General features: G+C 50.0%; 14 protein-coding genes and 1 pseudogene across 15 annotated transcripts; 5 read left to right on the forward strand and 10 right to left on the reverse strand.

Moving 5' to 3' along the window:
* Positions 1-1347: 1347 nt before the first annotated feature.
* EXG1.7 (Exo-B-1,3-glucanase (GH 5 family)-like protein) lies at positions 1348-2920 on the forward strand (the record flags this gene model as incomplete). Its single annotated transcript, XM_018883940.1, has 2 exons — positions 1348-1356; positions 1382-2920. The coding sequence occupies 2 exons, from the start codon at positions 1348-1350 to the stop codon at positions 2918-2920; spliced, it is 1548 nt and encodes a 515-aa protein (XP_018740650.1).
* A 61-nt stretch (positions 2921-2981) lies between these two features.
* MSY001_2106 (uncharacterized protein) lies at positions 2982-3498 on the reverse strand (the record flags this gene model as incomplete). The annotated part of the gene is made up of 2 exons (XM_018883941.1): positions 2982-3184; positions 3213-3498. 2 exons carry the CDS (start codon positions 3496-3498, stop codon positions 2982-2984), a joined length of 489 nt encoding a protein of 162 aa, XP_018740651.1.
* Positions 3499-3614: 116 nt separating this feature from the next.
* Positions 3615-3979, reverse strand: MSY001_2107 (uncharacterized protein; the record flags this gene model as incomplete). Its single annotated transcript, XM_018883943.1, has 2 exons — positions 3615-3862; positions 3940-3979. 2 exons carry the CDS (start codon positions 3977-3979, stop codon positions 3615-3617), a joined length of 288 nt encoding a protein of 95 aa, XP_018740652.1.
* A 142-nt stretch (positions 3980-4121) lies between these two features.
* On the reverse strand, positions 4122-5978 carry Mala s 12 (allergen; the record flags this gene model as incomplete). The annotated part of the gene is made up of 1 exon (XM_018883944.1): positions 4122-5978. The coding sequence occupies one exon, from the start codon at positions 5976-5978 to the stop codon at positions 4122-4124; it is 1857 nt and encodes a 618-aa protein (XP_018740653.1).
* Positions 5979-6528: 550 nt separating this feature from the next.
* Positions 6529-8408, reverse strand: MSY001_2109 (annotated as a pseudogene). Its single transcript is given in 2 exon segments — positions 6529-6538; positions 6544-8408. Coding segments are annotated over 2 exon segments (1875 nt in total).
* Positions 8409-8689: 281 nt separating this feature from the next.
* Positions 8690-9695, reverse strand: MSY001_2110 (uncharacterized protein; the record flags this gene model as incomplete). Its single annotated transcript, XM_018883945.1, has 2 exons — positions 8690-9064; positions 9093-9695. The coding sequence occupies 2 exons, from the start codon at positions 9693-9695 to the stop codon at positions 8690-8692; spliced, it is 978 nt and encodes a 325-aa protein (XP_018740654.1).
* A 497-nt stretch (positions 9696-10192) lies between these two features.
* MSY001_2111 (uncharacterized protein) lies at positions 10193-11687 on the forward strand (the record flags this gene model as incomplete). Its single annotated transcript, XM_018883946.1, has 2 exons — positions 10193-10715; positions 10741-11687. 2 exons carry the CDS (start codon positions 10193-10195, stop codon positions 11685-11687), a joined length of 1470 nt encoding a protein of 489 aa, XP_018740655.1.
* A 1708-nt stretch (positions 11688-13395) lies between these two features.
* On the reverse strand, positions 13396-15635 carry MSY001_2112 (uncharacterized protein; the record flags this gene model as incomplete). Its single annotated transcript, XM_018883947.1, has 2 exons — positions 13396-13493; positions 13520-15635. The coding sequence occupies 2 exons, from the start codon at positions 15633-15635 to the stop codon at positions 13396-13398; spliced, it is 2214 nt and encodes a 737-aa protein (XP_018740656.1).
* Positions 15636-15840: 205 nt separating this feature from the next.
* Positions 15841-16794, reverse strand: MSY001_2113 (uncharacterized protein; the record flags this gene model as incomplete). The annotated part of the gene is made up of 1 exon (XM_018883948.1): positions 15841-16794. The coding sequence occupies one exon, from the start codon at positions 16792-16794 to the stop codon at positions 15841-15843; it is 954 nt and encodes a 317-aa protein (XP_018740657.1).
* A 568-nt stretch (positions 16795-17362) lies between these two features.
* On the reverse strand, positions 17363-19068 carry MSY001_2114 (uncharacterized protein; the record flags this gene model as incomplete). Its single annotated transcript, XM_018883949.1, has 2 exons — positions 17363-17389; positions 17458-19068. The coding sequence occupies 2 exons, from the start codon at positions 19066-19068 to the stop codon at positions 17363-17365; spliced, it is 1638 nt and encodes a 545-aa protein (XP_018740658.1).
* Positions 19069-19553: 485 nt separating this feature from the next.
* On the forward strand, positions 19554-20408 carry MSY001_2115 (uncharacterized protein; the record flags this gene model as incomplete). The annotated part of the gene is made up of 1 exon (XM_018883950.1): positions 19554-20408. The coding sequence occupies one exon, from the start codon at positions 19554-19556 to the stop codon at positions 20406-20408; it is 855 nt and encodes a 284-aa protein (XP_018740659.1).
* A 23-nt stretch (positions 20409-20431) lies between these two features.
* On the reverse strand, positions 20432-21187 carry MSY001_2116 (uncharacterized protein; the record flags this gene model as incomplete). The annotated part of the gene is made up of 2 exons (XM_018883951.1): positions 20432-20739; positions 20950-21187. 2 exons carry the CDS (start codon positions 21185-21187, stop codon positions 20432-20434), a joined length of 546 nt encoding a protein of 181 aa, XP_018740660.1.
* A 109-nt stretch (positions 21188-21296) lies between these two features.
* Positions 21297-22698, reverse strand: MSY001_2117 (uncharacterized protein; the record flags this gene model as incomplete). The annotated part of the gene is made up of 2 exons (XM_018883952.1): positions 21297-22514; positions 22543-22698. 2 exons carry the CDS (start codon positions 22696-22698, stop codon positions 21297-21299), a joined length of 1374 nt encoding a protein of 457 aa, XP_018740661.1.
* A 677-nt stretch (positions 22699-23375) lies between these two features.
* On the forward strand, positions 23376-24376 carry MSY001_2118 (uncharacterized protein; the record flags this gene model as incomplete). The annotated part of the gene is made up of 2 exons (XM_018883954.1): positions 23376-23750; positions 23774-24376. 2 exons carry the CDS (start codon positions 23376-23378, stop codon positions 24374-24376), a joined length of 978 nt encoding a protein of 325 aa, XP_018740662.1.
* Positions 24377-24414: 38 nt separating this feature from the next.
* Positions 24415-26384, forward strand: MSY001_2119 (uncharacterized protein; the record flags this gene model as incomplete). Its single annotated transcript, XM_018883955.1, has 2 exons — positions 24415-25699; positions 25723-26384. The coding sequence occupies 2 exons, from the start codon at positions 24415-24417 to the stop codon at positions 26382-26384; spliced, it is 1947 nt and encodes a 648-aa protein (XP_018740663.1).
* Between the last annotated feature and the right edge of the window lie 4 nt (positions 26385-26388).

Here is a 26388-nt window from a genome sequence, read left to right on the forward strand (position 1 = left end):
TTAGCCTAGATGAATTCCTCGGTGTCGCTCGACGTGCGGGTGTCCTTACTGATTCGACGTCGCAGAATCGCGCGAACCTTCGTACTTGGCTAGATTCACAGGGGATTTGTTTTTATGAATCCGAATTTGTGGGTTGATCGAGATCAACAATGGTGAATCTTGTGTGAGTCACTGTATCAGACATACTCGACGACAAAATATACTTGGCCTGTGGCGATATTTTTACAAACATATCGAACAGGCTGACCATTCCAATACCTTTTCACTGTCGTGTAAGCTAATTTCTTGTAGACGTACAATCAAAACGAAGGCCTGCGTAGGGAAAAACAAGCTGTAGTCTAAAGTGAGGAACCGATACATACGTGTTGAAGTCAATCTAACGTAAGTATGTAGCACGTACAAATCCATTACAGAAATCGAACGTAAGAACATCGTCGTTCGTCAGTGATAGGTTCTTTCTGTTTTGTGCGCGACCAATCCAGTTTGCACGGTGCCGCGGAGCCTGTGGGCTGTTCTTTTCGTTTAGTTGTTGGACAACGTGTTCGTCCTCTTCAATGTTACTGTCAAGTATAGGCTTCTTGTCATCACCCAACTTGTAGAACAATGGACTAAGATCATCGTGTATATAATCATCCGATGTTTTTCCTTTCGGGAAAGAGGGCCAATCCTCCAGGTCGAAGCACTGTTGAGCTGAATTGCAGGCATCCCAATCAGTGTCAAACAATCGGTTAGCTTGGATGCGATACATTGTGGCCAGCAGTGGGGAAAAAGCCCATGGTTGATCCGCATAAATATCATGTTTCACTAATGTCAGTGCGAGATACACACAGTTCGGATCGATAACGGGCAGAAAGCGAAGTGCTAAGCTCGTTCCATAGGGCAGGTTGTCCTGGTATTAAACGAGTGTACATACACGTATCGGTTTATCAAAAGAATTCCCGAACACAAGATCATCGCAGCATACACCGTCAAGAAATCTGCCTTGCACTTGGATGCTGTACGTCATGGATGACCCATAGGGATGGTCAAAATACGGAGCAGTCGAATTGACGGAAGAGTCATTAGTGTCGCCTGCAAAGTCCTTTACACGAACAGCTATACGACCTTGGAAAGCCTCTGTGTCGACAATTGTATGCTTGTCGTCATTATTCACGACCAGAGGTTCTAAGTGATGAGCGTCTGGCCCTGCTGAGATGCGCAACCGCGGTGGCATACTTCAAAGTTATTCGATGTACCCCCACAGAGTTTGTGCCGACGGGGAATCTTACATAATCACGCACAGACCAAATGCCTAGATCTACGCTTAAAAGGCTCGGGTGATAGGTCCCGCGTTCCTCCAACTTCACTATGCCGAACGTACGCTAGAGGTGCTTACGGCCAGCTTTTTGAAAAGATTCATGATAAGCTTTCCTCTAAGAGTTCCTCGAAGACTGAGGTGCCCACCGATATTCCCTCGTATGACCAACCTCTTGACCGTCGCACGATGTACCAGCTCCGTATGCAACGCGGTGTGAATCTTGGGTCTTGGTTCGCTTTGGAGGCATGGCTTACGGGAAGCGTGTTTCAGCATGCCAAAGATCCTAAGCAGAGTGACCTTGATCTCGTGAGTGGGATGAAGCCCGAGGAGGCTAAGAAGATTCTCGAACACCACTGGGACCACTTCATCGATGACGGTGACTGGAAGTGGATGGCGTCGCACGGCATTAGCGCTGTCCGTCTCCCAATCAACTATGTGCACTTTGTGGCGAGTGATTCGAAGTACTCTAGCCTATTGAAAGGAACTGAGTTTGCCTCATTCGCTGAAGTGTACCAAGGTGCATGGTCGCGCATTGAAGCGGCGATCAAGAAAGCAGCTTCTCACAACATCGGTGTACTGATTGACCTTCACGGCGCTCCTGGTGGTCAAAACAAAGATGCTCACTGCGGCAAGAGTGATGGTAATGTCAGTTTCTTCAACGGAATCGGCGCAGGGTCAAACAGGAAAACAACGATTAAGATTCTTGTTGAGCTCGCGGCAGCCGTGGCTTCCTATGAGAATGTCATCGGTCTTGAATTGATTAACGAGCCTATTAACCACTCTTCACTGGAGGGATTCTATGATGATGCCATCAAGGCTATCCGTTCGAGTAACAGCAAGGATGCTGCGAGGCTGCCGCTTTACCTGGGTGATGCCTGGCATACGCGTCATTATGCCAAGTATGTGGGCGAGCATAGTAATGCTGGTAACCCGCTGGTTATGGACCACCACCTGTACCGTTGCTTCACCAAGCAGGACCACAGTACTTCAGCAGAGGACCATGCCAAAGCCCTTGACTTGAACAACGGAGAAACTGCCAATTTCCTGAAGAGCATTTCTAACCAGACCGGTGGCAATGTGATCATCGGTGAATGGAGCAGCGCTCTGAACCCCGGCTCGCTTAAGAACAGCTCCAACAAGTCGGAGGCCAAGAAAGCATGGGGTATGTCTCAATGGTTTGCATTCGAGCAATTTACGGCTGGCTACTTCTACTGGACTCTTAAGAAGGAGGGTGGTCCTGACCCGGGCTGGTGCTTCTATACGGCCGTGGAAAAGGGTGTCATGCCCCAGTCGCTCAATCCTCTTCAAGCTACCCGACACCGTAGCCCGCAGGAGCTGCAGCAGGCGTGTGACCAGGCCATGGACCCTCTTTACAAAGAGCACTGTAAGTACTGGGACTCCAGGAACGCGAAGGGCCAGCACGAAGGCTACGTGCAAGGATTCCGCACCGCTTGGACAGACTACATGAGCTTCCTGCAGCAAGGCACGGAGCCCGGCTTGACACAGACTCTGTGCAAGCTTCGTTGTGCCTCGTTCGAATCACAAGGTCACAAGGATGCATGGGAGTTTGAGCATGGCTACATGCAAGGATTGAAGTCGTTCAAGAAGCTTCTGTACCAGTAAATGGGACAATCATGTGAATAATAACATATATAGCATTTTGAGAATATTATGAACTTATATACTATTCCTCTTCATCTTGATGCACGCTCACAGTTACACCATAATTATAACTGTCTTGAGGCTCGAACTCGTCATAGCCAGTTTCGTAGGTATTCGTTGGTTGCATAGCTGCAGGCGGTGCTAGCCTGTAGTCGTTGACCGGCTCGGCCTCCGTGGTCTCAATTACGGAGTCCTCCCATTGCTTATTGGGTTTAGGAATTCGGTCTGCAAGATAAGTAGAGAAAAAACGTACGCAAAAGCCCATAGCCAATACCACAACCCAGCAAGCCCTCTCCACCCCAATCTCGGTTGGGCACAATGACGATTTCTCTTGTGTGGTCGTAATCACTGTTGTACACATACAGGGAGAGGTTCGTATTGGCGCACTGTTCAACAAGTTGGAAAAAGTCACCTTCACTTTGCAAGGGACCACCTGTCCACCCAATAATGTAGTCACCAAAAGGAACCAAACCCGCCGAGTCGGCGGGAGACCCTTCCACTACATCGAGGACGTGCCATGTATGACTGACAGTTTCCATAGGATTGCAAAGTCGAAGCGTTAGGCCCAGTAATGACGGTTGTGCGTTCGTCTCATTCGAAAATTGGGACCAAGTTCTTGAAGGGACAACACGCACGTCTGTCTCATAAGATAGATTCAAGTATACGTACCACGAAACTCCTGTTGTTTCGAATTCCAGACATTCAAGACAATGGTCCGGCCTTCATGAGCCTCGACCATTGACCATCGGGCATGTGTATTATTGGAAGGTCCCGTAGAGCCCTGAGAAACATTGATGCCCAGATCGCTGAGTGGCAATCCATTAATGCCAATGCAAAAGTCAAAAAACGGCTCACTGGGTTTAGCGATAAAACAAAACGTACAAGCCAGCGAGTTGGGCAGGACTTTTCTGTGCTACACGTATGACATGGTAGCCACGTTTCGGAACTTCAGCATTAGTACCGCTTGCATTATCACACACCTAGGTTCTCTCCCTCGGGCTTGCTTTCACTCGCCCCCATGGTGGGTGGGACGGAGGATTACGCGCCTCGGCCTCCACCGCACGTGGCCATACTATGACCGCTAATACCCAATTTTGACACTTGAGATCCACGCTATTCATACACATCAAGAGGTGATTGTCATGCCTAAAACCACAATTATCTAGTTACCAAGAATGATGTCGGCGGCGACCTCAGCAAGACCGTACACAACGGATTCAAGGTGGCATGACATAGCAATAGGAGTCACGGAGGCATCAACAACGCGGAGGTTGCTGGTGCCATAAACCTTCAGGTTCTCGTCAACCACACCACCGTCGCCACGCGGCAGCATAGCGCAAGTGCTACTAGGGTGGTACTCGGTACCAGCAGCAGAGCGAATCCAGTTCTCCCAGTCCTCATTGGTCTGAACTTTGTCGCCGGGAACAGTCTCAAAGTCAATGACGTCCTTCAAAGGCGATTGCTGTGACATTTCACGAATCAGCTTGAAGCCCTCGCGAAGAAGAACAAGATCCAAGTTCTCAGCAAAGTAGTTAGGGTTAATCTTAGGGTAAGCAAATGGATCCTTGCTAGTAATCTTAATTGAACCACGCGAGAGAGGGTGCTGAAGAGCAGCCTGGATGCTGATGCTTCCAAACATCACATTACCGAGAATCTCAACGGGTGACACCTTCGAGGGGAAAATAGTGTCAGCAAGGGCATTGTAGGCCTTGCTCTGACCCTGCTTAACGGCCGGCGACACATTGTGGCTGTCCGCAATCTGCTTAGCACGAGCCTGGATCTTGCCAAGGATCGAGTCTTTGTTGTTGAACAGCTTGCCAAGCGATGTATATGACACAGCCGAGTTGACATACGAGTCTGCCTTAGCATCGCCAGTGACGGAAGTAGGGCCGGCATCCTTCTTGTTCTTGGGCTTGAACGACATACCAGCAGACACGTGGTCCTGAAGGTTCTCACCCACACCAGGAAGGTCAACCACCACATCAATACCGAGTCCATTAAGGAGATTCTTGTCACCGATACCCGACAACTGGAGAATCTGAGGGCTGTTGATGGCACCACCAGAGATAATCACCTCCTTGTTGGCATGCACAGTGTGAGAGGCCTCGTTGCTAGAAGCTGCATAGTGAACGCCAGTAGCCTGAGCGTTCTTGCCAGAGCGGTCAAAAATAATACCAGTAACTGTGTGGCCAGTCAGCACATGGAGGTTCGATCGCTTTGAAATGGGGTCAAGGTAGCCGTTGCGAGAGAAGCTACGCTGCCAGTTCGTCTTGTCAATAGAAGAGAGAGCAACGTAAGTTCCGTGGTTGTTTCCGTTGTAAGGGTCATTGTTGATCGCACCAGACATGCTGTCAGCAGTCTTGATGAACCGTTCAACAGGGTCGTAGGTCACAGCAGGCCAAGTAGTACCAATAGGACCATTGCTACCGTGAGAACCGGCGTTGTACTGGATCTGCAGCTGGTTCTGAACGCTCTTTACGGGGCCACGGAAGTGCTCGCTCTTCTTCATGCCCGAGAGGAGACTGTTCCAGCTCCAGCGGCCACTGCCACCAGCCAGCTTGGACCAGACGTTCACTTCCGTCTCACTTGGACGAACGTAGTAAAGACCATTGACAGCACTGCTACCACCAAGAACTTTGCCACGAGGCCAAGAAGCACGGCGGTTATTCATATGCTTTTGAGAGGAAGTGTGGAACTGCCAGTCATACTGTGTGTTAACAGCAGAGTTGTAGAGGTTGGCATCAGGCACGACAAACTTGTCATTGTCATCGTATCCCGAGTTACCCGCCTCAATAACAGCCACAGTAGTGCCCTGGTTTGCCGACAGTCGGTTAGCAAGCACAAGACCGGCAGTGCCACCGCCAACAATGACATAGTCGTAAGACTTGCCGTCAAGGTCCCAGCCGTTCCCGGTAGTGGTGCGCTTCTCGAAACTAGAAACATTGGCGAATGCCAGCGATTCTGTAGCACTCAGTACCAGAGCGGCCGAAACCACGGCCCAAGAGACAATACCCTTCATGAGCGATTGAGCCTTGCGAAGGGAATCTGAGTTACTCGGCTAATAAGTGCGGTGGGAGTTTACGCCCCTTAACATCTTAATAAAATACCCAGGCATGTGCTGAACGCGCGTCGGAACTGCGCAGCTCGTTCCAGCCAAAGAAATACAGAGCAACTGCACGCACCTGACATCTGCAAATAGATCATCACAAATAAGCATCCAGCAAGAAGGTAGTCGGAGACAATATTATGTCATCATGTTTCTATGGAATGTCTACGACAAAAGCACCAATCAAACGCACAAAGGGGTGTAAGTAGTCGGGATTCCGGGGACATCACGGCAGTCCATATGTTAAGACCCGTGTCATAATCATGAGCTTCAGAGCAAAAGTGAAAGAGTGACAATGGTTGCCAATATAGTCGAAATCCAAGATACACTAGTAGTAGTAGCATGGTTTTTTGGTCCATTGCCACTGTCATTAGAAGAGTCGCCGTTCGAAGCGCCTCCCTGCGAAGAGGACTGCGAAGACTGGGCCGAAGGTTGCTGGCCTTGACCTGACGAGCCCGACTGGTTATTCTGGGCTGACTGGATAATCTCCGAGCCGATTTCCGCTGTTGCATAGATGACAGACATCAGATGTGCAGATGGTGCAAATGGAATGACAGATGCATCAACCACACGCAGGTTGCTAGTTCCATATACCAGGAGTTTGTTGTCCACAACACCGCCCTTGTCCTGGGGTAGCATAGCCGCCGTACCACAAGGATGGTACTCAGTACCGGCTATTGAGCGAATATAGTTATCGATATCAGCATCTTGAGTGACATTAGAGCCGGGTTTTGACTCCTGGTCGAGATGACCATTCAAGGGCTGGGTTGCACCAATAGAGCGCGAAACGCCAAGAGCTGCGCGAAGCATATCCATGTCAGAGCTTTGCTCCAAGTAGCGAGGGTCCACAAGTGGATAATCAAATGGATCAGTAGTGTTGATAAGGATCGAACCACGTGAGAATGCATGCTGAATCGCATGTTGAACCTGGATATTTCCGAAAGTGAGGGAAAAGAGGATCTCAATCGCCGGAACATTCTTCTGGAGAAGGTTCAGAACAGTGGAATACGTGAGATTATAGCCACTTTTCACAGGATCTGGTGCATCGTAGGCATTTACTGCATTAGTTTGGTTGTTTTTCACGGAATCAATGTAAGAGTTCCATTGATCTTTCATAATACCTGGGCCAGGCACATAGGCCACAGCCGAGTTGATAAATGAATCTTGCTCTGGGTTACCTGTAATGTCCTGTGGGGGGATTTCAGATGCATTCTTAGGAGACCATTGAACATTACTCGACAGATGGTCATGAAGGTTATACCCGACACCAGGGAGATCAACAGCAACATTTACTTTCTTGCTTTGAAGGAACTTTGCATCTCCAATACCGGAGAGCTGAAGAAGTTGAGGCGTGTTGATAGATCCTGCACTCAAAATAACCTCACGGCCAGCATTGACAGTATACTCACGGCTATTGCGGTCGTGCTTAAATTTAACACCCGTAGCCTTCACATTTTTCGAGTTACTGGTATCAAACAAAATTTGAGTCGCCTGGTGGTCTGTCAAAATAACAAGGTTACTGCGGGCCACATTTGGGTCAATGTAGCCGGAGCGTGACCAGCTGCGAGTCCAGTTCGTCGGATTAATGTTTGATGTAGCCACAAAAGTGCCCGTGTTATTGCCGCCATCTGGATTAGATGTGAAAGGAACAGCCACAGTGGAACTCGTGTTAATGAAGTCTCCAACAGGAGGATATGTATAGCCAGGGTAAGAAACATAGATTGGACCGTTGCCGCCATGCGACGCGTCATCCCATTGAATGTTGTCAGCCTTGGCCACGCTGTCAACAGGATGAGCATATGTTTCCAGCTTTTTGTAGGCATTCAGCATAGAGTTCCATCCCCAGGTCTTCGTATCACCAATCAGTTGGCCCCAAGTATGGTGCTCGGCAGTGGTAGGACGAATGTAGTACATTCCATTAATCGCGGAACTACCACCAAGGACCTTGCCTCGAGGCCAGCTAGCAGCCCGATTATTCATGTAAGGCTGTTCCACCGTAGAATAACGCCAGTCGAGGGGGGTACGGACACCTGATTTGTACAGGTTGGCAGCAGGGACCTCAATACGATCAGTCTCATTTTTGGCGGTGCCCGCGGTTCCGGCTTCAATTACAGCAACTTTGATTTGGCTGTTTTCGCTGAGCCGGGAAGCAACGACCAAACCTGCTTGACCACCACCGACAATCACATAGTCAAAGGTCTTGCCGTCCAAATCATTTGGCTTGACAGAGATTCCACGTTTATGAAGTTCACGCTTGAAATGCAAGTTATCAGCCCATGTGAGCGATGAAAAGAGTGTCAATAAAATCAAGGCAGGAAGTGCCGTAATCCTTGGCAGAATCATGGCAGTAGTGAGAGTTTGGCACAACTCTGTTGAGTCGGAAGTAGCTGCAAAATGGTCTGACTAGTGGAAGCCTTATACCACGTGGGCGGTTTATATGTGGCGACCGTAGCGCGAACCAGGGCTGTGTTGATATTCCAATGAAACATCCAATGCAATGCACCCTCCAGTCATGCAATAAAAAGCGTTCCTACGGACCTGCAGAGCGCGCACAGGCAAGGCATGTGGAGGTGTGCCCACACCAAACATATGTCTGCCTATATCGCATCTTAATTCATAAAGTTTTATTTGGTCATCGGACCTATTATACCTGCCTTTGTAAGAGCATCACGAGCAGCGCGGTTGATATGTTTAAATCTTTCTGGCCCTAGTAATATTCCTCCGAACCAACGCGTCACAACTACCAAGGCATTTTCAATTTCCTGAAGTGTTAGCAGGCCTTTTGCACAAACCAGCAGAGATAGGAGATGTGCTAAACGACCACCGGCTGCAGCTTCGCCGTCGTCATCGCAATCAAAATATAAGTACAAAAAAATAAGAAACATACCATGATGCAAGACCCCATCTGGTGTGCGGCATATCCAGGCATAAATGGTTGGATGTGTAGCCCTCTGGATTCGCTTGTCAGATTCTAGAATATGTTTGAGGATGTGGGGCACCTAAGCATGTTAAACATCACGTACATACCTCATCTGGGCTCGATATCCTGATAGCGTGGCCAAGGAATTCAGATTTGCGCTCGACTATAATGTCGCTAAGGGCCATGTTGCGAAAATCGAGTTTAGGATATGATACGGATGCGCATGCAGAGGATGAGTCTTGATGATTAGGATTCGTTTCAGCAGCTTCATGCTGTACTAGCAGCCAATTTTGTACAGTTTCATAAGCACAGTCAAGACCTTGGAATAAAACAGGTACATTGCGCGACCATGGAACAGAACCTGAAGACGTGAATGTTCGGTCAATTTCAGAACGAATGTGTTGGTCGACAGAGCGACCATTTATAGTCCTGTTTACAAGTTGCATTTTAGGTGCAGTATCAGTGTTTGGATAATTAGCTGGTAGTTCTACTTGGAGCTTGATCGAGTCATGGCTAGAATCAAGGAGTGGCATCTTAACCTGGAGTATAACAGGTTGACCAGATAGAGATCCATAGACAAGATCAACATTTTCAGGCTCATATATTGATTGAAGAGCGATCAGCTCTTGAGAGAAATCCTCCGCTGAGTTGGCTTCCTCGTCAGTGTCCCAAAGACTGCGGTTCTGAAGACGCTCAATCAAGGTATCCATCGATGTCAAAAAAGAGCGTGCGCGAAGTTACGTAATCCCAACATTACAACACCATTATCAACTTGAAACTGGGCCAAGTGCGATGACATCTTTATGGAATCAGGCCTCCTACTTGTTGTACGATTCTCTCTGCTTACGTTGAAATAGAGGCAGGACAAATATATTGAACAAATACGCTATTGATGAATCAGAGTCGACGTACGTTATCAGAAATGACTGATACGTAGAGTTTGTGTTGGTCCTTGGAAGGTGTTCAAGGGGACTAGAAAAGCAGCGGCTAGGTCAGACTCACATGCATACATGACTTCTAGAGATTCTGTATCTATTTGGATATATACATATACCGGGAAAGATCAGCACCGAAAACTGGTAGTGGAACACCTGCGGCGAGAAGTGCGTATGTTACTACTGATTCACAGGTCACCATTTTATCTAGATTACGACATCCATGTATACTTGAGGTCGTTGAACCATTTGAAGAGAGTCGGAATTCTGTCATGTTTGCTACTGAGCAAATTGTAATGTGCTTAGATGAACTCGCCAAAAATACAACGGATCCCCATATTCAGCTGGACGAGGTGGAGATTCAGAAAGGCTTTTTGCAGCTAGCCCGGTCGTTAGACTTCCTTCATTGTTCGAAACAAGTTCACACGAATTTAAATGGTAAATCAGTACTAATCAATGCGAAAGGTGACTGGAAGCTGGGGGGATGTGGATTTCTAACGAACTTAAATGAGGGGGAGTCCCGACAAATCGATGTCACCGACGCTCTGGAAGATGACCTTCCTGATTACATGAAACGAAACCTAGATTATCTTGACCCTTTGTGTGTCTTTGATGGCCTTGTTGGAACAACAAATGACATGTTCGCACTGGGTGTTTTACTCTTTATGACTTTACATCATGGTGTCACACCGTATCAAACACATGGAAGTATGAACGCATTACGTGCATATGCTGATCATCTACCCTCAAAAATTCGGACTACCCAATTCAGCTCCCTAGGTTCGGATGTACAAGGTACGTGTGTCGCGATTTGATACAGATATACTTGTCAACCTCATTTCAAGAAATACTTCTAGGTACACTGCCAGTGAATTTCAGAAGTTACCTTACTTTAACAATGAAATTGTTTCAACACTAAAATTCTTGGAGAGAGACAGTTTTTCTGGTTTTATGCGCTCAGAAAAGATCCAGTTTCTTAGAGGTTTACCTAAAGTTTTGCCCCAATTTTCCAGAACCTTGCTTCGTCGAAAATTATTACCTAGCGTATGTATCACAAGACTAACGTTGGAGCTTTTCGAGGCGTCGTCAGATAAATCACTACTTCCCTATATCCTTCCCACTGTATTTTACATCGTAAAGGAGTTTTCGCAAGTGGAATTTTGCAAAAATGTACTGCCAAAACTCAGACCGCTTTTTGATGTGCACGATCCACCTCAATGCCAAATGATACTATTAAACCAAACAGATTTGTTTGTGAGTAAAACAACGCCTGATCAATTTCAATTGTATGTGATGCCTTTATTTTATTCCGCGATTGAACAGGATGAGATTGCAGTGCAGGAAAATTTGCTACAACGTATTCCACGAATTACCGAATACTTAAATTACTCGGATGTTAAGAAGCTCATGCCAAAACTTATCGCGCTATTCACCAAGACCAAAACACTCTCGGTAAAAGTGAGCGCTTTGATATGCTTCCATGCGATAATACCTATCCTTGATACAAATACCTTGACTGAGACATTACTCCCAACGTTGGCTCGTATCAAGACTCGCGAAGCATCAGTATTGGTTGCTTCTTTGGCAGTATATGAAGCTTTAGCGACAAAATTGGATCATAACATGAATGCAACGGCTGTTCTTCCACGCTTATGGATCATGTGTATGAGTCCTACATTGAACGAGACTCAATTTAGTCGCTTCATGCAAGTTATTAAGATGATAGGCGAGTCTGTGGAACAAACCCGTATGTATTCTATGCACTGATTCAGAACTTTCTTTGATTCGCGAGAATCACACTTTAAAACAGACCACAGAAGAAGCACTTCAAAGGAGTACGATAGAGGGTGGGTTCAATACACCTGGAGGTGAACATGAGTTGGACACCAAGGTGATTCCTACAAAGACACATTCTGAAATGAAACAAGGCAATAGCCGGTCCATGACGATAACTGACCCAGTTTCCAGTACAAATGCTACAAACTTAGAACACTCGCTTTCCAAATTTAGTGGAACTCAGGGGCAGCATTCCCTGAATCTATCCACAGAGCCATCCCCATATACAACTCATCGTTATGAATCTTCGGAACCAGTGGCGCAAAATATGTCTACACAAAGCACATCGCTGCTTGAAACAACGAGATCCCAACCGGATACACTAACCCACACCATTGGGCCCTCAATCGCACCCCCTCCTGGGTGGAGCGGAGGCCTGCTTGTTCCAGAGCCTAAAGTTGTGAGTAAAGGGAAGCAAGTTTCTCACACGCCGAACTGGTCCGACTTTGATCCGTTGATATAGAGTATCTAATCGTCTTGACCTGCCACATCCTCACATGCATCAATCCATTGTCTGTGTGAGCTCAAAATACTTACGAATATACATCAATGGGCTGTGTGAGTGTATCCGTGTCTGCTGAAAATTTTTGGCCACAGATTTTGCAACTCAAGTACCCAATCCGTGCCTTATCGTCGCTACTGTAAGCGGATCCTGTGACGTACATTTTGCACGAAACGGCTTTTTCATGGTGACAGAAGAGGCATGTAAACACGGTGTCTGCGTGAGATATGTGTATATTCTTACCTAGAGGCGGCACTTTCTTTCGTCCAGCACCAGGAGTGCGAGAAGATTTCTTGCGCTTTCCCATCACGTCGTAGATGCAAGGCTGGTTCCTACGCGCAACGGAGATGTCTATCACGTGCTAGAAAGGTCGCTAACAGAAACGCGCTTGGACCTACTTAAGCAGAATCAGCACAATGCCGGTTCCTGAAGAGGACCGGAAAGATCTTGTCGCTGAGATTGAACAGGGATCTAACATATGGGTGGCAGCAGGGGATGGTGATATGGATCGTGTTCGGTTTCTTATTGAGCACGGTGGTGTCACTCCCACAAGCAAAGATTCGGCGGAATATACGCCCATACATGCAGCGGCCTCCTATGCCAAGCATGACGTACTGTACGTGTTTCTTTTTAACCATTAGTCGATTTCTACTAAAGGGCGAACCAAAAGAGTCTGTTAATGTCGAAGATAATGACGGGGACACGCCACTGTTTTTTTGTGACGATGTAGCTACAGCCAAGGTACTTGTGGATGAGTTTCATGCAGACACAAAACACAAGAACCACGAAGGTAAAACGGCTGCAGAGAATGCTTTGATTAATGGCTCAGATAATCTGGCCGCATATTTGAGCACCGTCACGGGTGAAAAGCTAGAATCAAGGTCCGCATTACTGGCACGTTTTGGCGAAGAGGATGACGACGAAGGTAATGCATTTGGTCAACCAGAGGCTACTGAAGGACGTTTGGAAGAGATTGAAGATGATCCTGAAACAGAAAATCGCGTTGATGAGATTATGGAGCGCGTAGAAACCATATTGAAGCGCGCAGATGAAACAGGTGCTGATCCGACGGAAGAACTACGAGAATTGGTCGGTGCTAGCATCATGCGGCAAATCATGGAAGGATATGGAAAGTAGCTACCCAGATGCATCCAAGTCTTTCCCAAGCTCAAATGACTTGTTGATAAAGGTCGAGATGGCTCCGAGATGTTCATCACCAGGTTCGTTACGGTACACTGGATTGTTAGGAAAGCAGACGTACTGAATAGGAGCGATTCGGACAATGCGAGGATATCATTTTTGGAGAGCTTATCTTTTCCATCCGCGTGAATGCGAAAAAGCCAGGCCATAGCCCCAGAAATATCTCCATCTAGGAACATGATTTCGTCTAAACCTGTGACGATATCCTGAAGAGACAATGTGCCACGTTTCTCATGGTCCCAGTCCTGGAAGATTCTCGTAGAAAGACTTTGGTCCGGTACACGGCGCTCAATTCGCTCCTGTAGGCCATTCCTGACGATATATTCATCGCGCGCCCAAGTGAATATTTCACCTAAGAAAAGGCGGAAAGTCGTAAGATTCACACGCATTTCCTTGAGATCTTGCATTGGATCCACACTGGCAGGGACCTGATCCCCTAGTGTCAACGATTCTGGCGCATGACGAGCACGGTAAATGGCCTCGACCACATGATCATAGATGAGTGTCCTGCTATTAGTGAACTTGCAGTTTACGTACAGCTGCGCTTTGGAGAATCGACCGTGATCTTTTAAGTTGCGAATTGCACACCGACGAGCGAACCCTTCGATTTCCTCAACGATTTGCTGTCGGAATCGCTTCCGTTCGGATTCGATTGTATCGTTTGATACAATGCAGAATTCACGGAATGCAATCACCAGTAGTTGTTGGAACTTGGTGATTTGCTTGCGCCGTTCATCCGAACTTTCAGGATATGCACTATCCCCCAATGTGCGAAAGTAATTGCGAAGCATACCGATCATAGTACCGTCATCCGACACACTAAGAATAGCTTCTCCATTGATTTTTAGGATAGCAAGTCCCACTTGGAACAGCACCTGGGATCCAAATGCCATGAAACAGTCGATGATGCGGAATGCAAATACCATTGGCATACTGTTAATGAAAAGCGAAAGCAGCCATGGAAGAGTAACAAGACTCAACTGCATATCATTTTTGACGAAATGCTCATGAAGCATGGGCATTGTCTGTTGCACTAGGTTTTCAAACACTTTTTGGTCAAGCAATGTTCCAGCCATAGACTGTGTGTAATATCCAGGTAAAAGGCGATCGCATAGCATATCCAATAGCCAAAAACATTGTTCTTCCGACATGTAAATCAAAAGTGCTGCCACAACAATGTTCATGGCTTGACAGTACCCCAGCTCCGGGTTCCTCCAGCTATACGCAACCAGCACACGGCGCAAAGTTTCAATACCCTGGGGTGTCTGGTAGGCAGCATATTCGGGAAGAGAACGATTTAGATCTTTCTCAATTTCCTCCGTGCTCAGATTCGTTTGCCCTTCGTGGTCTTTGAGTAGCTTTTCGTAGACGCCGGGATTTCCCATGCGTTGAAAAATGGAACCACTTGCCACTTCCCAAAGTTCTCCACGCAACATATTTGGAAGACCCACTTGCACAAGCCGAGTAAACTGAGGATAGCGCAACAAGGTAATATTGCGACCGTGTAAACGCAGGTAATCTGTCCAGAGTCGCATCTTGCTTTTCTCCTTGAGCTTTCTCGGGTCACCCGGAAAACCAAACGTGGATCCAAGACCCATTAGATAGGATGGCGGAATTTCTGTATTAGATTCCGCATCATCTTCTGTGATTTTCTCTTGATTTTCCTCCTTTGCTTCTTTCAGTAGCGCTTCACTATAGCAAGAATCAAGAAAGGGTTTTAGTTGTTTCATCTCACCTAGATGAGCACGAAGTCGGTCCCGCATAGCATTGCAAAAACCTTCGCAAGAAGGACGAAGTGCATTGAGCTGAAAAACCAGCTGAAGACCATGCCACAGGGTAATACTGAGCGCAAAAACAGAGTCCCGAGTGTTCAATCGCTCAACACGACGCACTGTCATAAGTGGTAACGCAAGACGGCACCCGCGACCACGATCACCATGGCTAGCAAAACATAGAAAAGAGCTAGTTAGAGTCAGCCGTCCGGCAAATACAAGATCCTCTTGGACACTACCCGTGTCGGAGTTTTTTATGCTTAAAATAGCCGATATGATCTCTGCGCGGTTACCTGCAGCATCCACATATGGAGCTTCATCCAGAGGTAGTCCAAAAGAGTTGGCAAACTGTTGTGCCCGAGTAGGAGGGCGATATTCGCGCAAAGAATGCACGATAGTGGACATGGTCCTGGGCGGATGCTGAAGGGACCCGCACAATCAGGACTGTGCACAGGCCCTGGGTCTGCTCCACATAGCTACGGCCGAAATTGGTTAGCATGCGACGCCACAGCTGCAGGGACATTTCCATCAAACAAATAGTGGTGTAATATGATCCAGAAGGAACTACGATGGGTTTCACCCTATAAACAGATTGAAAGAGAGAGACTGTTTATCGGCGGATCTTGAGCGCCTCAGCCTTCTTATCAAGTTCATCAGCCTTGGCGCGGAGCTTTGCCGCCTGCTCCTTGGCCCGCACACGCTGGTAGCCCTTATCCGTTCCAAGGAAGTGGTCCCACCAGCGGAAGCTGGTCGAATAGCATCCAAGGAAGGCCATATGGTGATAGTCATGGTGGTCAGCACCAGCCCAAATCGGCAGCCAGTTGTGCAGACTAATGGGGAAGTCATAGCCCGAGTGTGCATCCACAGCCTGGAAGAGACGTAGGAGGACCCAAATATACACAGTAATAATGTGCAAGTCCTTTGTGTACGCACAAAGCATGAAGGGACCACCGATGGTGCCAAGTCCAAGGACCAGAACCTCAAGCGGGTGTGCGTACTCCGCAGCTAGACCAAACGGAGCCGAGTACTCGTGATGCACCTTGTGAATATGCTTGTACAGTGGACCCCAGTGCATCAGGCGGTGGACCCAGTAGTGGAAAGTGTCCTCAAACACAAAGAACAGTGCAATCTGCCAAGCCATCTTGTACCAGCTAGGGAATGGAACTCCATGGGTAGTCAGGCCAAAGTATTCACAAATAGGGTGGAAGCTCCAAATCTGAGGGAGTTCCACAGTGAAGTGACTCAGAAGCACCAGGCGAGTGCACTTCCACTGGTCCTTCAAGCTAGGCACGTAGTTGGGTTGGAGCTTGTACTTGCGCAATGAGGGCATGGCATCAATAATAATCCACGGAATCGAACGACCAAAGTAAACAATCTCGTGCAGCAGAAAGCTCATGACACCAGTGGCAATCACGGGGTTACCCCAGTACTGGTACCACTGGACCCAAAGCTGCTCAAAGTACGAGAGTTTGGACATATCAATGCCCGAGTAGAGCACCGAGGCAGGCGTCGGATGGCCTGTAAGAGCCTCAAGAGTCTGGTTGAATGACTGTGCCAACGACATGGGAAGGTGGGGAAGATAGGATGGTCGAATGGCACGATTTTAAGCGCGGTGCGTCGCGTGCTTTCGTTGGAGCAGAATCGCACGATTTGGGTCCGCCACGTGCTTTACCACGTGCAAGAAGAAAAAAAATAGGAGCAGCGTCGACAACGTCTTACTTAACGCTTCATTGCCTAAAGGCAATAGACCCCGACTTCTATAAAAGCACCTCTTCAGTAGAACTGGATACGCAGCAGTGTATCTATTCGATGATTGTGTGAGGTCGTAAAGGAGCCGGAGAGTGATACTATCCCTGCTTGCAGGGAGTGGGACGATGGGGCTGGGTGCGTCAAGGTGGATGATGAGTGTTCGTGCTCGCAGATGCGCCTCGTCGCAAGGTCTCGTTGTACATGTATATCCTATAGCATAAGTTACTGAAGCATCACGAAGGAATTCTAATTTTTATAACCCAGGAGGTGTACATACAGGGGACTTCGTGCCGGGAGAACTGCTGAACATCGCTTGCAGTGTCTGGCTGCCAGCAAAGAGAACGCAGAAGACACCAAACACCAATAATATAATATCGAGAATTTTAGCTCGTCGGGTAGTAGCACATGCCCTGTAGTGCAGAAGAGGGGGATATACGAAACAGAGTGGGACACAGGCGACAGATCCCACCAAGCTGACAAACTTGTCCAGGTCACTGGCGCCCATCCAGGCTGTAAGCATCGCCACCACCACAATACCAAACCGGAAAAAGTTCTTGCGCATTTTCGTAGTGAAGCTGTATTTGCCACTGCGCTTGAAAAGACCGAGTTCTAAAATGGTCAAGGCCGGGAATAATTGCAACGGCATCGACAACAAGATGGCAATAGAGTAAAAGGCCTGGATTGCCTGTACAAGGCGAGACTGACCGGGCATGTTAGTGATGACGACGGTTTGAATGTCGCTACCAAAGGCAGCGTAGGAGAAAATACCAGACGATGCAAACAATGTTGTCACCACCACCATGACACCCGTGATGGTAGCTGGGAATTTTTCCGGCTCTCGCATGCTCTCCGTAATAGGTATCACAAGACCAATGCCTTCAAAGGTGAAGACTGCTGTACCAATGAACAAAGGGAAGTTTTGACGGTTGAATAACTGCACATCGGCTAATCCATGCTCCATAAGCGACCCAATCTCATAATAAAACAGATAGATGATACCAGCAAGAATGAAGACATCAGCGATCAATGCAGTCCATGAGAGCTTCGCAATTTTGCGTATCAGGCTCAGCGGTAAGAAAATCAAGCATTGAATAAAAATGAGCATGGCCGCAGATACATGCGTCCGACACTGAGTCATAGAAAGAATTAGGGACTGCGTGTTTTCGGCCACAAAGACAGTGTACGCAGCAACAAACCCGAGCTGGGACACGACAATAGATGTGAGGATGGCATTACGCATGTAACGACCGTATAAGACCCCGCCCATTTCACCAAAACCGACATGGAGTTTTTGGTTGGTTTCCACAAGAAGCAGAAAGGACCATAGGGATACTGCAGCAAGCACAGACAGCACAATTGTAGAGAATAAGAGACCTCCGTTGAAGAAAGCTTTGCCCAAAAAAAGGATACCAGTACCAACAAAAGACTTGAGAAGCATAAGCACGGCGTCAAGTACACTGGCTTCACCTTTCTTTTGATGTTTCTTGTAACCACGATAGGTGGGAATGGAGCCGTGAACCTGGCGGCTCTGAAGGAGGCGAGTCGTTTCAGAAGGACTCTCACCTGCTTGCAACGCTGACATACTTGGTCGACCATCCGCATCTGCTTCCAGATCTTCTTCGTCCTCTAAGAATTCATCTTCATCCAGTTCCTCACCGGCAAAGTGACCATAAAGCATGAGAAACTCGACAAAGCTTTTTAAAGCCCTTGGTGGACGTTTCCCTTGCTCAGCGGCCTGCGTAACGATATAAGAACGTCGAAAACCACCCGGCTGCTTCAACATATCCTTGTCAAAAGGAACGTCAATACCACTGGTGCTAGGTAAGTGCATGCTTTCAGAGCGCTTGGTGCGACGCGGGCGTTTCTGGTGAGCCCAACGGTACACGTCCTCGGTGATGGCACCTCCCTCCATTTGATGGGGAGCCTGATACTCATCTTCCAGCGTTATATGACTGCTTGTGCTAGATATCAAGGATGGGTTTTGGTTATCGCCCCCCTCATTCGTATCGTCAGGCAGAACAAGGTATTTCTCCAGCACCTTGGCCTTGTGCTCATCAGGGAGTGGATGCGACTCCAGCTCCTCATCCATGTTTGTATCTGTACTCTTACGAGACATGGAGGGACGAGAATGTGTGCTGGAGCTGGAAAGTCCGCTAGAGGCCGACGGCTGTTCATCCGACATGATTAGCGGAGAGTTAAGCTCAGTAGGGCGCGGCTGTGGCTTTAATATTAGTCATCAAGCGGTGAGCCGCGAGCGGGAGCCACAAGATAAGAGCGCCTAGCGAACGGACCTCCGACATGAGTGTAACTGGCCCTCACACTCGCACTGAGGCAGAGGTACTGGACCGTGAAGCTGTACATATTCCTCCTAGGGAGTCGGATACAGAGGAATGCCGTCGTGAGGATGACTCGCATGAACGTGTGACACTTACACCGGGACAGCGCAAGTCGCTTGTCTTTCTGCAGATGAACACACCCGTGAGTCTGCTTTGCTGTATTGCTACCGCCCTGTTTGTGACTTTGATTGTGCCTTCCATTCATTATGTGTTCCGAAACCAGCCCACGTATTTCACTATGGCCCCCAGGATGGAGTTGGCGTATTTTGCCGTCATGATGGTTTTCCAGATTGGCTTCTGCATACTTGCACTTATTACACCTAACCCACATACACAACTATGCATTGTCGAGGGCACGGGATCGCGACTTGCGATCGAAAATTATTTGATTGCTATGTGGCTATTTTGCCGCGTTATGGACACTTCTGCATCGCTCCGAATGGGCGTGCTTGCACTGGCAATTATTCTCGTCATGTCTATTATCAATGCAGTCGTACTCCGCACCAAATATCAGCCACGCTGGATGCATCCATTTGAGTTGGTTTTGGTGCATATCCCTAACAAATTGATCACGGTACTCGTGTCTCAAGTGCTGATTTGGGACACCCTCATGTTGGCCTGGGGCTGGGACCGTAGCAATGGAAGAGATGCGCTTGCCCAGGGTCTTTGGATCTCAATTATTGTGCAGGTTATCATGGGAATTGTACTCGCTGTCTGGGTGGCACAGACATCTGATGTTTCCGTGTATGCTGCGTCGATGTTCTTGGATGCGGCCATCCTGAAGTTCCAAAAGATGCCGGTGATCGGACCCAACTCGCGGCCGTTCGTTCTAACGGCTATCATTTGTGTGTCGATGACGGTGCGTACGGTGTGTCTGGTCATTCCCGGCTTGTTGAAGCATGGATGTCTCATTATTTGCCATACACACCGCCACCATCTACCTGATGAAACCCATCCAGATACTCTTGTCGAGGAATCCGCTGAGCGAGAGACGACGGCCCCTGCTGTTGCATACGTACCAACAACGGCAGCGGATGCGAACGAGAGCACACGCTTGGTTCAACAGGCCGATCCCTCCTATGGAGGCCTATAAGTTTTTATAGTACAGAATTAATATCAACCCACGAATCGCAGACTGTCGGCTTGAATAAAGTACTTGGCAACAGTGCGCAAATCAGGATCCGTCTGATTCTTGTTTTTATTGTTTTTGGCAGGTGTCCATACGAATGGAACGCCACCTTCTGTGTTGGTGCCAGCACCATTGATGAGGACAAAGGTTTGAGAGAAGACCCGCGGGTAAGATTCAATCGGAGCATCAGCATCAAACTTTTTCTTAGATCCACCGCCTGTAGACGTAGCCGACTTGGGCGCATTGCTTGGGTCCTTGGTTACAATGCTTTCGGGTGTATAATGAGCGACAGTCCCTGACACGACCAGCAGCAGAGACGGCGCTTCATTTTGTTCTGTAGGTTAGTGCTGTTCGCCTCTTATACTACTCGGCCATGTCAATCCTTGCAACACAGTGAGTCCTTGCAGAAGCACCGGCTTGACCGGCTCGAGTATACTCTAGCCCGGGGCACGGCGAGATACGAGCATAGCCTCGTTCGCAGAAACCATGGGCCATTTACACGTACCATGAGCATTATATGGGCCAAGTGGATGGCAGTCAAAGGACTGGATCTCGTGGCGAGACCCAGGCTGCGCCTCCAGCCATTGTGCATACTGGGCAGCACCGCTGATGGGGTTGCCATTCCAGGATACACTTGAGTTTGGTAGGTACAGTGAAGGAAGCAGTTGCGACCGTTGTGGCGAGTCAGACGCTGCGTAATAGGCTGTCACAAACGTCTCTGCCGCATTGGACGTGAAGTCCATGAGCCACGCGGGCGTGCTCATTTGTCGTGAATCCGACATATGCAGGGAGCTGGGCAAACAAAGAAGTGGAGGCAATCGCCATGAAAAGGGCCTAATTTGCCTGTCTACGTTACAGCTCCTCGATGACTAAGTCCTCATCGTGCTCGCCGCCATCCGAAGAAGGCAGGTCTATGTCGACTTCTGCATCTTTCAGAGACGACTCAGATTCATCACGTTTGAGTAGGTTCACAAGCCTGACAATCGCCTCTGTGATCTGCTCTTTAGGCTCGGCCAAGTGCGCCTCACGCACGACAATGTACGCGCCACGATTACGCAGGCTTTCGCGTCCGTAATGCGATGTACAAAGAAGCAGCAATGACTCGACAAGCATGAGACGCAAAGCGCTGTCCTTCTCCCGAGGCTTGCTCTCGTCGACAAGCTGACATGCTTCCGGCAGTGACTCCTGGTCCTCCAAGTCGACTTTGGCGAGCTCGTGGCCGTCAATGAGTGGCATCAGAATGTAGGGCAGAATATCGAGGGAGGGGCGATCTTCGTCCATGGCACCTGGTGCTGGCGCAAGGAGAAGCTTGTGTGCGTGCTTGACGAAGAGCACGTTTTTTAGGGCACTAATGACGCCGCCACGACGGATCAAATCGGCGTGTTCCGTATATACCATAATGCGACCGACCGGATAGGCATCCGCCATCTGCGCATTGGCACCTGCCATAGGGGCCACAAAGAATTCGCGGCCTTTGGGAAGCACGGTGACATTGGCAAATACACTGGCGAGAAAATTGCACGTAGAGCGGCGCTTAAGCACGGGCCGCCCATCCGAGTCCATTTCAACAGGCTTACCAGTGTCTCCCTCATTTTTTGACGATTCAATGCGCGAGCGCATGTTTGCACCACTGGCTGAGCTTGACTCGACGGTGGCGCCTTCTTCAAAAGCGCGGATCAATTTCACAAGAGCGGGTACTTTGCCTGTGTGATCAGCGTGCATTGACTCGGCAATGCGCTTCGTAGCCGCCTCAGCAGCCATCTTCTTGGCCTCATAATCTGGCTGAGATGGATCTGCTTCCATACCACTCAACGAAACTTGCAGGTCAAGCGGGGATAGGAACGAATAAAAAGGCCGGTCTTCCACTTCAAGATCGAGAAGTCGCGAGCTGATGGCATCAAATTTGGTGAGATTAGATAGGAGCATGCAGGCCAGATCTGCCAAAAGCGACACAGAGTCCCCAATGTACGCCACGAGGAATGCGAGAAAGTCGTTGTCACCAATACGTATTGCCACTGATGGCGTGTCGCATAAATTGATGAGAGCGCTCAGTGCGTCATGAACCGTCAACTGTGTCGTGAGTAGTCAAAAAACGTACGGGCTGGTCGTTGCATAGACGTTTTAGCTGCTCCAAGACATCCAGAGGCTCACCGTTCCATGACTTGATGGGCTCACCGTTGGAGTCTTGGAGCTTGTCGGTCAGCAAGCGACGGTTCGCATGTCCTTTGGCACTAAAAGATACTACCATGGACATTGCAAGATGCCGCACTTGCGGATTCGGATCGGCGAGAAACTGAAGCACCTCATAGGAGGCCGGCAGCGCCATGGTCGTTCCTCGACAAAATATATCTTTAGATTGCACGTGGCACGATCTCCATTTCTGATCTCAGTTGGAGGGGCCGCCGAAGTAGGATATCTATAACTGGCTATGAGGCTTCATGAAAGGGATTAGTGCGAGACAAACACTTTGCCCTTGGCGCGACGGCGCACAAGAATTTTTTTGCCGGTTCGTGAACGGAGACGTGCGAGAAAGCCGTGCTTGCGCTTGCGCTTGCGCTGCGAAGGCTGATATTCTGATCCATACGTTGTGTAGCGCACCCCCATTATGGATGAGTTGAACGACGGGTGGGTTAGCGACTGGCGTGCCATAGCCAGAATGGAACCAGCGGGGCGGGGCACGACCATGGGCACGCCATGACGCCGGTAGGCGGACACGCTGGATCGTGCCGGATTTTGATGCAGAGAGCTCGGAGTTACGCGCACTACAGAGCGAAAAGTCGGCCGCGGAAGAAGCCGCACGTGTCGGGGAGCGACAAACCGTGGCAACGCCATGGCGATGGGAGGAGCAAGCGTTGTCGCACCGACTGCGGTTTTTCATCACGTGATACAAACTCGGCCGCGGCGGGTGCCTGGCAGCTCGCTCGGACCCTCATGCCGCTGCCTGCTCCCTTGCGGAGCCTACTGGAAGCGCCGAGATATGCTGTGAACCTATCTGTACACAGGAGTGGCCTTCTCCCCGCAGGAGTTACGGGTATACCTCGACCTCCGCCACGACTCCCGCTCCTGCAGGCCCTGTTTGATCAAATTGTCGCGGATGCCGCGAGTCGGAACGTTGCCTGGGGCGAGTGGCTCACTATATCGACGGCGACTTTGTTTGCCCTTAACGCACCCGGCACACTAAAGGCTATGTTTCGATATGCTGTGCGTGATGACGGTACTCTCCGTTCACTCCCAGAACGCGTGGACCGCGCGTGTTTAATGCGGGAGGCAGGGCTCAAGTGTCTAGGACTCATTGGCACACCCAAAGTAGGTACTATAAGCTCACACAGACTATCAACAACCTTGCTGCGCTACGCGCAGAGGTGGATGCCGATGAGGAGCTCTCTGCGGCCATGCCAACAGCGGCGCGGCGGTACGTGGTGATGCCTGACGCCAGCGATATTCGCCCTGAGATGTGGGAGCGAGTCACACAGGCGGGCAACCAGCTGTGGGATGACATCTATGCGAAGCAGTCACAAAAGTTACGCCACATTCTCGCTCATTCGCACCCGGACCTGGGCCTCTACATCATTCAGAATGAGTATGGCCCGCTGTTCGCCCCTCCTCCGGCCTACCACGATGGTATGGCGGAACCTGCGTGGGAGATCCATCGCTTACGTATGAGTCTCGTGGCCATCGCCTCTTTGCATGCGCAGGGCGGCGTGGCCCCTCAAGTCACGAGCCACATATACGGCTTGCTGCGGGCCAAGGACCACATCGCTCACGTGCAGGGCCTGGAGCGCCAAGGGCTCGACTTCCTCACGACGGAAGCCGGCGCTCAGTGGGTAGTCGAACTGGTCAACGAGGTGTGTGGAATGAATCTCACACAGATCTGCCGTGTCGTCGAGGGCACAGAAGATGCCGACCGCGAGTCGGTGTCGGCCCGGCTGTAGCTCATAGTTGGCCTCTTCTCCACTCGTCACAGCTCGTCATGACGGACTGCGCAGCGCCCGCCGAAGGGCCGCACGTGTGGGCCCAACATGGCGATTCAGAGAGGCTGCACGCCTGGATTGAGGGTGGTGGCGATGCCAACATACGAGATCCCGAGGGGATCACGCCGCTGCACTGGGCTGCCATCAATGGGCATGTCGCCTGCTGTCGCACGCTGCTTGAGCGCGGCGCAGACGTGCATGCCATTGGTGGTGCACTGCGTGCCACGCCCCTGCATTGGTGCGCAAGGAATGGGCACACCCAGGTTTTATCGCTCCTCATTGAGCATGGTGCAGACCCGCTGATCAAGGATGGACAGGGTTTTCACTGCCTGCATCTCGCGACGCAGAGCAGTCTGGTGATGGCTGTTTTGTATTTTTTGCAGCTAGACGTCTTTGGTCCTGACACCCACCTAGACAGTCGCGATGCACAAGGGCACACAGCGCTCATGTGGGCTGCTTTTCAGGGCGACGCACTTTCGGTTGATGTCCTGCTCAAGTATGGCGCACGACTCGACACTGTCGACGACGACGGACTGACACCCCTCCATTGGGCTGTCGTGAATGGGAGTGCATTGTGTGTACAGCGCCTTGTCGCCGCCGGAAGCCGTCTGGACACGCGCGAACGCGCAGGAAAGACTCCCTGCGAGCTGGCCCACGAGCTAGGCACGTCACTCGCGTTCCGCCAGGGCATGGCAAACAACCTGCTCGACGAGTCCGGAGCACCTCAGGCGTCACGCATGCCGCCTGTGCTGAAGGAGGCACTTGTTTTTCTCGTGCCGCTAGCCCTGTACAGTCTCACCTTCCTCCTCTCAAGCTTCGCGCCGTGGTTCTTGGCGCCGTTCGTGTTTGTTCTAGGTCTCCTCTTTACGCATGTGCTCATTGCCCACTTCCTTCTTGGATGCCGATCACCACGGCAGCTGCACAGCACGCGGTACTTCCTCTCGTTATTATGCCTGTCGCTCGTATGGGCAGCTCTGGGCCTTGTCTCTATCGCGCACGGCCCGGTCCGGCCCAGCGTTCTCTTGGGCCTTGGAGCCATGCTGCTATTTGTGACGGGATCGCTGACATTCTGTGTGTTCATGTCGCCTGGTGCTTGTGTCCAGCCAGCATCCGTCGCGCAGCGCCGCTCGCAAGTGCTGAGCTTGGCGCAGCATGGCCAGCTCAATGGTCTTTTCTTCTGTGTGTCGTGTCTCGCGCGGAAACCGCTTCGAGCAAAACACTGTTACGTGTGCAAGATGTGTGTCGCGCGCCACGACCACCACTGCCCTTGGATTGCCAACTGTGGTACGTCGCATGACTAACGATAGTGGGCATCAGGAACCACCGTGCCTTCCTGGCCATGCTCCTCGCTACGCAGGTGGCTCTTCCCTGGTACCTATGGGAAGTCGTACGCTTCTTCCGGGTACAAGTGCCTGCTTCTCTGGTACGTGCCCAGACGTGTCCCTTCCCTCACGCCTGTGCTGCCGTCCAGGTTGACGGAATGCTGTACTTCTCGGCAGTATGGCTACTCATCACCGAGACATGGCTCTTTATCCTCACCCTGTTCCAGCTGTACCAGGTGGCCTACCAGTTTACGACATTTGAGCGCAGTAACTTATCTCGCCACGGCTACATGGGCGGCCGCCCTGATGCCGGCATGCAGTGCCAGACTGGGTATATGCGGCAACAGCGCGAGCATCTCGCAGCACAGGGTCTCTCGCCCGCAGAGATCCACCGCATTCTGCATGGACGCTCTGCGCCGCGGCGTGGCTGGTGCGGTTCACTATACCGGAGCGGCTCGGCTCTGCTGGCGCTGGTGGGCCTAGAACTGTACACGCGTCCTCGGCAGGCCGTGGACCCCTCGAGAAATCCCTTTGACGGCGGATGCTTCGCCAACTGCGCCGAGTTCTGGACTGCTGGCAGATACTCGCACACCGACTATACTTCGCTGTTTGAGGTCCCTGAGCTCGACTCGAAAAAGGACAGGTAATGTT

The sequence above is a fragment of the Malassezia sympodialis genome, genomic scaffold (assembly GCF_000349305.1).
Source record: "Malassezia sympodialis ATCC 42132 genomic scaffold, msy_sf_9, whole genome shotgun sequence".
Lineage (NCBI taxonomy): Eukaryota > Fungi > Basidiomycota > Malasseziomycetes > Malasseziales > Malasseziaceae > Malassezia > Malassezia sympodialis.